The 12134-nt window shown below is 48.5% G+C and overlaps 1 protein-coding gene across 2 annotated transcripts in view; it reads left to right on the plus strand.

Moving 5' to 3' along the window:
- Positions 1 to 8745: 8745 nt before the first annotated feature.
- LOC144496128 (cysteine-rich secretory protein LCCL domain-containing 1-like) overlaps positions 8746 to 12134 on the plus strand; it is a 54565-nt gene continuing 51176 nt past the window's right edge. The window contains exons 1-2 of one of the 2 annotated variants that reach the window (XM_078217112.1): positions 8746 to 9026; positions 9580 to 9996. In XM_078217112.1, the coding sequence (XP_078073238.1) occupies positions 9649 to 9996 (348 nt within the window). In that variant the 5' untranslated portion in view covers positions 8746 to 9026; positions 9580 to 9648. The remainder of the gene's footprint in view (positions 9027 to 9579; positions 9997 to 12134) is intronic. The other variant, XM_078217110.1, reaches the window with a different exon arrangement.

The following is a 12134-nucleotide window of genomic DNA, read 5'->3' on the forward strand; positions in this document are numbered from 1 at the left end:
TGGATATTTCATTATGTTAATGCAGCTATATAAATGCAAATTGTTGATCCAAAGCAAAATACTGTGGATGCTGGAAATCTGAAATAAAAACAGAAAATGCTGGAATTACAAGCAGCATCTACGGAGACAAAAACAGTGGGTGGGGACGGGGGGGAGCAGTTTTATGCCCCCCCCTCCCCCAGCCACCACCCTAACTAAAGGTGGGTGAGGAATTAAAATAAACTGGGTCACAAGCCCACCCCGATCTGTTCCCCATATTACACCATATTACAGAGTGACTAGGGCATCAGGCAACCCGCCTGCCCTTAGCCTAACGGTACCCTTAACTGGCTAATTAACCTATCAAATAATTGATGCTACCAACTCGTGGTAGTTTAAGGTTTCGATGAAAGGGGGAAATCATGGTACAGCTCACATTAGTCTGTTTGTTGGTGTGATAGGAATTTATGCATTAATTACATAAGGTACAAAATATAGACCACCACTTCATTAGGAATAAAAACATATAAAGATGTGCAAGTGTTGAAACTGTAGAAAATACATTAGCTTGAAAAGGCCTGTCAAAGCTCAGATACAATAGGACATAAACCCCATCAGCATGTGCAGGACAACACATATTGTTTGCATTGACTGAAGAGATAATTGTCCAACTGTTCAACCAACAGGGCAACAAAGTGACCACCTCCACATCAGAGTGCTGAGTCTGTGACATTATGTCAATGTGCTGCTGAATGTTTTGGTCAGAACTAAGTATCAGCAATGCCTTTCAAACCTTCAGTTTGCAATCCAACACACGTTTTAACACATTCTCTTCTTATTGTTTAATGCATTTGTAATAAATTAATTAGTCTGAGATTCCCAGTCTTCCCCGATGTTTTATTGCTTCCTCTTGCTGCAAAGGTCAACAACAATTTTGATGAGGAGGTCACATGTAATCATGACAAATCATTACAACAGTAATTACAATAGAAAAGGATTTCATTGGCTGCAATGGGGACGTGGAACATCGTGTGGTTGTGAAAGATGCAACATAAAAACACGTCTTTTGATAGCACTGCACCAGAGAAACAATGGCCGGGATTCTCCCATCCCGCTACGCTAATTTTTTAGCGCAATGGGCTGGGAGATTCTCACGTCGGCCGATTTGTGGGGTTCGCGCAAGTGTTCGCGCCCCGCTTGTGTCTCCCAGGACCAGATTTCTGGCGGCACCTGCTCCGCACTGGAAATTGGCGGCAAGACGCAGAGACCATTTATATGGTCATTTTAATATCATTTAAATACAATTAGCGGGCCCGGGTCTCTGGGCTCGCCAGCATCTCCCACCCCGCCAGAGTATTTCACTCCAGCGGGGATTAAAGTAGCTCCCCACTTTCGGGGGACTAGTAGCCTGGCCTGCTGGTCATAAGGGGAGGCAATCGGGGCCCCCTGGGCATTGGCACCCTGGCAGTATCAGCCCGTGCCCCCGGCACTGCTCAAGGGGCAAAGTGCCAATGCCCAGGGGGCACCCTGGCTCTGGCAATCAGGCATGGGGCAGTGCCAAGAGGGTGGGGCATATGGAGGTGGGGCCAGATGGGGCAGGGCCCAAGGAGCGATCGGTGGGGGTGGGAGGTCCCTCTGCCATTCTGCAGAGGGATCAGTGGGGGAAGGAAGGAGGCCAGCGATCAGGGTGGGCTGGGTGGGGGGGCGGTGGGGGGGACGGTCAGCCTCCTGGGGTGTTGGCTCTGCTGGGGGGGGGCAGGTCAGGACTGCAGGGGCAGGGGGGAATCGGTAGGGGGGGTTGGAGATCGTGGCGGGCCGGGAGGTGGGGGGGGGGGAGGGGTGGTGCCGGGGTTGGGCCCAGGAATGGTTGGCGGGCCAGCGATCAGGCCGTTGGGGCTGTGGGGGGGCAGAGAGCCGACGATGCAGGGTTCACAGGGCTGGCCAGCAATTGGGAGGCCTCAGGGCGGGGCCACTGCACATGCGTCAATCACCGTGCTGACAGCTGGCACATGCGCAGCAGTCTGTCCAGCGTGCTGGTTTCAGCCTCTCCAGCAGGAATAGGCCCCAACCCCTGAAATGTAATGATATTCACGATGGTGGCCTCTGCAGTGCACAGAGTGTGGGAGATTCTTCCCTGAACCCCCACTGAAAAAAAACAACGTGAATTACTCCAGTTTTCACGCAAATCCGACACTTAGAATTTGTTTGGGAGAGTTCTGCCCAATATCTGGAGTTTTGCTTCATTGGCTGCTTTGGTCAATGGGAAACCTGCTGAATTTTGGCTGACATCTCCACAGTCACCTTCTCAATTGCTGCTTGGAGCTTGGAGGGAACACCATCAGAAACAATGTGGATTGGCCTTAACAGCTCGACAGACCGACCACACATCAAGAGTATGGAGAGTCCATTTGCCAGCTTAGCCTCATCACTTGGTAACTTTCTCCTCAAGCATTGTCATCTTGTTGTTGCTGTCCTATTCTTTAAAAGCCACCTTGAGGTTTATCGCCTTGATCTTGCCTTGGGCGCCTCCACTAACTCTCCCCCTTCCACTACATGGGGTAGAATTTCCTCCACTTTGAAGGCCCTATTTTACTATTTTGATTCTAAGCGCTGAGTGGACCTGAAACTGGGAGTGTTTCAGATCCGACTTTTAGGCCCATTCTCAGGCGCCCCCATAGACGCCTGAAAAAATATCAGTGAGTCCGAATCACGCTGCACAAGCCTGTGGGCGGGGCTAAACGCGCCCGAAACCCTGCAGCTCCGATCGGCACCTTCAACTGCGCATGCGCAGAAAATGTTTTTATAGAATGCTGCTCCCATTGTTCCCTGGCCGGATAATGCCTCCCCCTGGCCCCCACAGACATTGCCCCACCCCCACAACATTACTGACCCCCTTACCTCCCCACCCCCCCACCACCCAAACTGATCGTGGGCCCCTCTCCCCCCTTCCCCCCCCCCCGCCCACCCCACCGATCTCAGGCAGAGTGAGCCACCCTCCTCCTTCCCCCCCACTGATCTCAGGTAGAGTGGCAGCAGATCCCCCCTGCCCCCTCACTGATCTCAGGCAGAGTGGCAGCAGACCCCCCCCCCCCCCCGCGCCCCCACTGATCTCAGGCAGAGTGGCAGCGGACCCACCTGCATGCTGTTCCTCAGGAGGTCTGGCTCACCGTCCAATGAAGCTGGAGAGTGGCCTCTTGAATCTGGGCGGCTGGTGGGAGGCTCTCCAGCTCAGCAGAAGCTGCCTGGTCAGGTTAGTCAGAAAGCGAGATGAACTCCAGACCCTGATCCTGCATCTCAGCTGCATCATTTCTGCAATGTTATTTTTAAATGGCCGGGGGTGAGCTTGGCTCAGTACTAAATGCACCAAGGGCCTCCGGGAGACAGGATGTGAAGGGCTGACAATAGCAGCAGCTCCTCCAGGACCAGCTCTACCTATGGCGATGAAAGGGACCATGTGGGGAAATGAAGGCCCATTGCACGAGGCAGTCCAATTGGAAGTCAGTTTTAAGACAAAGAAACATAATGGGAAACATAATCGCGCCCGTTTTTCAGCAAAGTGAGGTTGTAAAATCAGGAGTGAGTGGACGAGCGGGAATGGCGCCTATTTTCACGCCCATTCCCATCTTACCAATAAAAAAAGTGTGCGATCTGGAACTCGCCCAAAATGGGCGAAACGTCAATTAGCATGCTTCTGCATGCATCTCAATATGATTAGCGCCGTTCACTCGCAATCGTCCCACCTCACTTACCTTAATGACCTCGCTCGTGGCAGCTGCCACCAGTGAGTAAAACACCTGCTCGATAAAAGTCTGCTGCAAGGCGCAGCAGCACTGAGGGTGAGCGAGGAGGTAGGTCGCTTTGTGTACGGGGCTCCGTGCACTGTGCTGCCGGTGTTTGGGGGATAGGGGGGATTGGGGGTTGTGGGGGGGAAGAAGCTGCCATGTTGCTTTCCAGGTCGGGCGTTGCCTGAGTGTGCTGCGATTGGGGGTGAGGGGGGGCGGCGAGCAAGCTGCTGGTGTCCAAACTTGGATCCTAACACTGACCTCGGACCCTAGCGCTGACCTCGGATCCTAGCACTGACCTCAGCACCTAGCACTGACCTCAGCACCTAGCGCTGACCTTGGGTCCTCGTGCTGACCTTGGGTCCTAGCGCTGACCTCGGGTCCTCGCGCTGACCTCGGGTCCTAGCGCTGACCTTGGATCCTAGCACTGACCTCAGCACCTAGTGCTGACCTCGGGTCCTAGCGCTGACCTCGGGTCCTCGTGCTGACCTTGGGTCCTAGCGCTGACCTCGGGCCCTCGTGCTGACCTCGGGTCCTAGCACTGACCTCGGGTCCTCGTGCTGACCTTGGGTCCTAGCGCTGACCTCGGGTCCTCGTGCTGACCTCAGGTCCTAGCGCTGACCTCAGGTCCTCGTGCTGACCTCGGGTCCTAGCGCTGACCTTGGATCTTGGTGTTTCCAGCAGGCAGCAATGGTGGGGCTGAGTTCATGTGGGGACACTGGGGGGGCTGGGGGCAGGGCAGGGTGGGGGGGGGGGGGGTGGGCGGGGTGGGAGTTTGGGAAGCAGCAACATGGTGGCAGCACTGCTTCCTTTGAGCTCAGTGAGGCAGCGCTGGCTAGGGTCAGTAATGTTGAGACTGGATGCGGGATGGCGTGGGGCTTGGGGGAAGGGGGAATGATGGAGGGGTGGTGAGAGGGAGACTTTGCAAATGGGGGGAAGACTGCCATCGGGGACATGAGGGGAAGGGGACATGAGGGGAGGGGGAGTTGCATACAGCAATTGGGGACATGGGGCAGAGGGGGTGAGGGACAGTCTGAGATTGGGGGAGGGGAGATACGAGGAAGAGTGTGTGAGGGTGGTGTGCTGGGGGCAGGGTATGTGAGGCGGGAGGGGGGGGGGGTGTTTGAGACTGTGAGGGAGGGTCTCTGAAGTCCGTGCAAAGTGGGGAGAGGCTGTGTCCACGGCGGGGGGCTGCTGGCTGGTGAGCTGTCATTTTGCAGCTTCTTATGCGCATGTGCATTCCGAACCCCCAATCCGAGCTGCCGACCCCCTCCCCGACAGGCGAGAATCAGTTTCTGCTTTCCTTTTTGTTTAAGTGGATAAGATTGCAGTTTGAACTCACCTAAAAAACTGATCAGAAACTCTCCCGTTTTCACGTCCGTCCTGGTCTGAGAATTCTTTTGATAAGATCGGCCCCATAAAGGTCATTTGGCTCCATGGGTGTACACTAATGTGCACCAAACAATTCAGGTTTGCTGAAATAAAGTTTAAAAATTCCACCTGATTGACCTCTTTACAAATTTCTTCAGGAGCTTAAGGCACCGTTATTGGCAGCGAGTGATCTGCCCCTCTTTAAAAATTACAAACTCACCCTGGAGGCATCCGAAACTCGAGATCACCTCTGGGAGCAGGATTTTCCAATCCTGCTCACACCGAGCCCCAACATTTATGGCCCTTTGGGACTACTATTCAAGTAATATAACTACAATATTACCCAATCCTTTTACTTACTAACATTGGACTTTGAAAAGCAAGATTTAGCTTTGCGGAAATAGCCTAGAATTGGCTGTATATTTTGCCAGAACTAGTTGACTCAAACATATGCAAAGGGAAGTGCTCTAAATATGGTGAGCTTCTGCACCTATAAGTTTGACTCATAGAGCTTTGCTTTCAAAATGAGAATCTTTTGCATTATATTCCACAATGGGGGTGCGGGGGGTGCGGGGGGGTGGTGGGGGGGGGGAGGTTGGAATTTATATGGAGGGGATGGGATCTCCTTTGTTGCATGGAGAGCCTGTGAGATGCCCATGCTGTCTCCTCTTTGAACGCCCACTGTAATTATGTGCCAATCAGCCATATGAGAACTCAATGGTGGGCATTCCACTGGATGGTGAGGGTTGGGGGAAGTCCCACCCACTGAGTGCTGCCAGCCAATCAGAGCCAGCAACTCCTTTGCTCAGCAACTCCTCCAGATGACACCTACCGGAAACCCTGGATTGCAGTGTGACCCAAGCCAGGGACAAGTGATGGAGGGCTTCACAGGGAGGGGATTTAGGGGAGTAAGCAGCAAGGACTGGTGGATGGCTCTTAGTGGGTACCCTTTCTCCCAGTGCTGGTTCCGTCGATCATACACTGAATGCCTTTGAATGAGGATCCCACTTTGAGAGACCATAAGCAAACTACACATGTTTGCATCTTGTCCTCCCCTTCAGATGCCTGGCCACTGCTGTGTTAATGCCAGTGGTGGCAGGAAAAGACCCTTACCTGCACATTAATTTCCCCTTTTCATCCTCATTCAGCAGCAGGCCTTCCCACCACAGATTTAATCAGGGTGGAGGCAGGAAAGTGGCAGGACATCCATCATCCTGCCCTTTTAAATGTCCCCCGTCTCCAAACATGCCATGGCAGAGAGCATAACATACTGCAAAATAGGTTTCACTTAAACTTGAATGAACTATTGTCAAATGATAGACATATAATTCTGTGAGTCAGTAACACAAAGAACTGTTTTGTCTTCCACATATAATAAACTGACATTTTCTCCCTTGCTGTTTCAAATAAAAATGATTAAATGGACATTGAACACTTACATAATCTGATTGTTTAAGCTTTTCAAAACTGGATTTGCTAAGTCCCTTATGTATTTTATGTATTATCATGCCAAAAATAATAGGTAGCATCACTTCATTAAGCAGGTAGATGTTCAGCAAATGACTCAGCATCTCCGTCCATTACACATACTTGGATCATAACTGATGTTTCCCCAAGCCAAAGGCACACTGATTGTATAATAACTTTTACAAGTTCAATTGAATTAACAGTGTCCTACAAATACCTCACTCATCTGAGTACTAAGGCTGCTTCTTATATATGTATATATAGGACAAAAGCAAATTGGGAGCTACCCAACATCATTTAACAAGCATCTCCATAAATGGATCAGAACATTGCTGGGAAGCATTTTAACCACATTAATAAAAATACAGAGGATCTTTTACAAAACATGATATTCGGGAGATAAAAAAAGATAGACATTAATACTGGATAGTTGCAACAGAAAAGGGAAAATATTAAAAATTCAGAGAACACCAACTAGTATTTAAAAGTATTTCGGGTGGAACTGCTGCAGGCTACCCTGAAAGTGCGGATCAGATATTGGACAGTAAAGATAAACTGGTTGTAACGGAAGTGGGATCTGTTTAAGTGAGAGACTGGTGGCGCTGTACTTGAAGTATATAGTGCACATTCAAAACCTAAACACCCCATTCTCTGCACTGTCCCTCTGTTGGTGTCGTTTCTTTAATTTAGTGTCTCTCTGCATGGTTGCATCCTTGCTGCTTCATTTGCTAAATTACTAACGCCCCGGCTCCTCTCTCTGCGTTACCCCACCTTCTCTCTCGAGATTATTTCCTTTCCAGAACCTCTTCATGGAATTCCCCTTCATTTTGGACACTCTGTTTTCCTGCTTTCTCTGGTTTGCTATTTTTGGAAGTATTAAACTATATTAACCTTTCTCTGGACTGTTATTATTTTTTGTGCTGATCATTCTGGATTGCCCGTATATTTTAAATTGCCACTTATCTCTGGATTTCCTCCTTGTTTGGTTGTTCCCCCCTTCCCACCATTTGCAGTTCTGCCTGCCTCCTCTCCCACCCTCTTGCTTTGGATTGTCCCCTTTTTCCTTATTGGTTTCTTCTCCCTCTGATTGCAATCCAATCTATTTGGATTGTCTGATCTCTAAATTAATTCTCTTTCCTGCCACGTTCTCTGGTTAACCTTTTTTGTTCTGTTTCTGAGATTGCTACTGATCCTCCTCCATCCCTTTGCACTGATCCGCCTTCTCTAGAGATAACTTCTCTTCTACAACTAGCCCCCTTTTGTCATTGTTGCTCTTACCAATTTACTCCATTATTTGATATTTTTCCAGCTCCTGGATTGCCTTTCTTTATTGTTGTCTGTTTTGATTACCCCTTGAATTTCATTGCCTTTGTTACGGACTGCTTCCTCTGAATTATTTCTCACTTTCTGTTGTCCCATTTCCTGTATGATCTTTTTTGTTTACTGCCTCCTCTCTGTTTAGCTCCTTGTTTTTAGATGATTTCCCCTCCTAAATTACACTCTCTCCCCCATTACCCCTTTGTCTTAATTACCAATGTTGGGGTCACCCTCTCTTCCCTCATTCTGATTTTTTTCTGGATTTGCCCCACCCTGTCCCATTTTCTCTGAGTTGTTTTTTTTCTAGATTTCTCCCATTTTTGGATTGTCTTTTGTGCATTTGTTTTATTTTTTGAATTACAATTGCCCTGTCTGGTTTGCCCTGTCTTTGTGGTTTTCCCTGTCTGTGTACATTGCCCTGTGTGTGCATTGCCCTGTGTGTGTGACTGCATTTCCCGGTGTGCGACTGCATTGCCCAGTGTATCTGCATTGCCCTCTGCGTGACTGCATTGCCCAGTGTATCTGCATTGCCCTCTGTGTGACTGGATTGCCCTGTGTGTGACTGCATTGCCCAGTGTATCTGCATTGCCTTGTGTGTGACTGGATTGCCCTGTGTGTGACTGCATTGCCCTGTGTGTATCTGCATTGCCCTGTGTGTGACTGTATTGCCCTGTGTGTATCTACATTGCCCTGTGTGTGACTGGATTGCCCTCTGTGTGTGCATTCCCAGTGTATCTGGAAATCCCCCCCTCTCCTGGCTCACCCCTTCCCTCTCTGGATGCTGTCTATGGGAGTGAGCGCTGCGCCCCCATGTGGGGCGCGGGTGAACACGTCACTGAGCTGTGGATAAAGGCGGCGGCGGAGAGCTGGCGCTCCCGGAGCAGCAGCAGCGGCGGAGACAGCACCGCACCGGGACAGCACCGCCAACACCGGGACAGCAGCACCGCCAACACTGGGACAACACCGCCAACACCCTCCCCCCAGCGCAGGAACACCTCTCCAGCCACACTTTGTTATTTTCTTCATTCAAAAGTTACAGATACATAGCAATAAAAAACACTTTATACATCAGAACTAACGCGGGAGTTGGAGATTGTGTGAAGACTGAAGGTGAGTGTCGCCTGAGTTGTTCAGCAAGGACTGAGCACCAGTTTAAAACTGTTCCCGCTAATTGTGTTCCCAGGATCTCCACTTGCCCGGGTCCAAGCAGTGGATTGACTGCCTCAGGCTGCTCACCAGCAGCTTATGGTCCAGAGACCACCCCCCCCCCCCTCCATCCCAACATCATTCATGGTCCAGAGACCCCCCCCCCCCCCCAAACATCATTCATGGTCCTGACCCCCCACATCATTAATGGTCCAGACCCCACCACATAATTCATGGTCTGGAGACCCCCCCACATCATTCATGGTTCAGACCCCCCCCCCCCCCCCACCCCCCGCCTTGCCCACTTGCTTGTTTGTAAAAGCGGTCTGGGTGCCTGCAGCTCAGGCAGCCTTTGCATGAATGGACATTTACATTTACTGGCGTCCTGGGTTGTCTCCATGACAACACAAGTAGCACACGTTTCCTCCCAACACAGGACCATTTACCTTTTGTTATTTGGTAAATTAAGATGCTTGAGTCCTTTCACCTGCAAATAGTGCACTTTTTATCATTTCAGCCTCAAATGTGGAAGGGACTTTGAGTGAAGTGTCTTGGAACTAATCTGAGTGTTTAGAAGTCATTCACCATGAAGTGTTCAAAGTTGGGATGGATAAGGCTGACTGCTCTGCTGCTCATTGCACAAACAGTTGCGATGATGAGCCCCAATGTTACTTCCCAATTGGATGTAATGTTGGCAACATTTAAGGAAAACCGGGAAGAACCCTTGGCAACTGAAACAGTCACCCAAATGAGCAACAATTTTACTAATACTTTGGATTCAATCATGAGAAAATATATGGATCAAAATGAACAGCAGGAAACATCCAGAAGGTCGAAAAGATCTATCACAGATATTGATAGACAAGTAATCTTGGATCTTCATAATAAACTAAGAGGTCAGGTATCACCAAGTGCCGCTAACATGGAATATATGGTAAGTGCATACGTTTCTGCTTCTAGGCATCATAAATGCTTCATTCATAAAAGTAAAAAATGTTGCTTGTTGGGAATTAGGAGCAGAAGTTTTATTCTTCAAGTTCCATCCTTGGTAACCAGTGCGAAAACCAAGCAGCACTTTCTGGTAAGGAGAAAATGAACAGTTGAAGTATTATGCCACTCTGTGTTTCTGCTTTCTTTTTAAGCAGTCACAAAGTAAAGTGGATGTTGCTATTAATTTCCTTTAGAAGGATCAAATGACCTTTATGGCATTTATTTGCATTTGGAATTGTTCAGTGTGACATCTCATGTCATGTCCAGAATTGTCCTGGATTTCTGCAAAAATCTCAGTCATGTTAGGAAATTGCTTAAATTTATAGTTCAGTAATATTTCCTATAATCCACTAAACCAAATAAAATGTGTCCCCTTGTCTCAGCACCAAATGCTTTATATGAATAAAGTCTTACATGGAATTACATAGGATATGAAACAGGCCATTCAGCCCAGCCTGTCTATACTGATGATTATGCGCCACTCGAGCCTCCTCCCATTTTGCCTCATTCCAAATCTACCAATCTATTCCCTTCTCCCTCAAAATCTTCACCTCAAATTCATCTATTGAATTTGCATCATCCACTTCCTGTGATAGTGAGTTTTACATTCCCACCACTCTGGGTAAAGAGATTTCCTCTGAATTCCCCTTTGGATTACTTGATGAGAATCTTATATCGATGCCTCTAGTTATGGTTGTCCCCAAGAAAGGAAACATTCACTCTACCAAAACATTTAAAAAATTTTAAACACCTATCTTTGGTCACCCTCAGTCTTTTTTCAAGAGACAAGTCGACCCAACCTGTCAATCCTTTTTTGATATGCAGACCCATTTATTTCTGCTATTATCCTTGTAAATCTTCTCTGCATCCTCTCCAGTCTCTGTGTGTCCTCTATATGATATGGTGAACAGAACTGCATGCAGTACTGTAAGTGTGGGCTAACCAAAGTCTGATACAGGTTTAGTATAACTTTTCATGTTTTTCAGTTATATCCATCTAGAAATAAAGCCTAGTGCTTGGTTTGCTTTTTTAAGGCCATGCTAACTTGGTGGTACAATGTTTAGTGATTCATGTATCTATACTCTGTGATCCCCTCACTCCTCCACCCTGCTGAGACTTGCACCTTCCAAGTAGTGACCCCCCTTTTCTTCCTACCAGAATGTACTACCCCACATTTGTGTTGAACTTGTTCTGTTATCTTTTTATATTTATTCTGATAATTTGGAAGGGCAGGGGTAGTGGATGTTGCATAAACTTGGGTATTGTTCCCAGCACCTGCCCCAACCACAATATCAGGCGGCCTGAGCCCATGGGGCAATTGAGGTGCTTAAGCAGCCAGTTAATGATCACTTAAGGGCCTTCTCCCACCCAACTGCTATCTTTCCTATGTCAGTCAAAGGCCACCACTGAATGGGAAGCCTGGCAGCTCTTGCTGCTCAGACTTCTGGCTGGCAAGGGGCGGAAGTACCTCTTTTACAAACTCCATTCCCTGGATCTTCTCCCCCATCCCTTCCAGGTTTCTTCCCTTGACTGGCCTGTCCACCCAAGCATCCCATCCCCTCGCCTGCTTGCCTAACCTACCAAATCCCCCTCACACCCCCACCGCCCTTCCATCTGGCTCCAGTGAAGATTTCTGATGGCTGGATACAGTCCCTTCAGTGATTTGGTGGTGCCGCTAGTCATTTCATTGGTTGGCAGCTCTCTGAAGTGGGACTTCCTCCCTGGTTAATGCCCATCACATGTTAAATGGCTGTGGGGTAAACCACAGAGGAGGCTTGCCCCTGAAATCTACAACACAGGTGCAGTGAACCCAGCTTAGTTCAAAATTCTGCCCACCGTTACAAAAGCCAATTGCTGCAATTCTGTTAATTTTGTTGCAGTTACACAATGTGCACTTGGAATAACTTGCCACCTCTTTAAAAAAAAAAGGCCTTAATTTCTTTCATCAATACTGTTAGAGCAAAACATATAAATTGGTGCCAGTGGGAGGATGTTTGCTGGTCGATTGTTTTTTTCTTTGTTCCATTTTCACTTACCTTACTGTTTTAGTTAGCGTACCATGTTTCTTCTTGGAAGGAGTAA

The sequence above is a fragment of the Mustelus asterias genome, chromosome 7, assembly GCF_964213995.1.
Source record: "Mustelus asterias chromosome 7, sMusAst1.hap1.1, whole genome shotgun sequence".
Taxonomy (NCBI): Eukaryota; Metazoa; Chordata; class Chondrichthyes; order Carcharhiniformes; family Triakidae; genus Mustelus; species Mustelus asterias.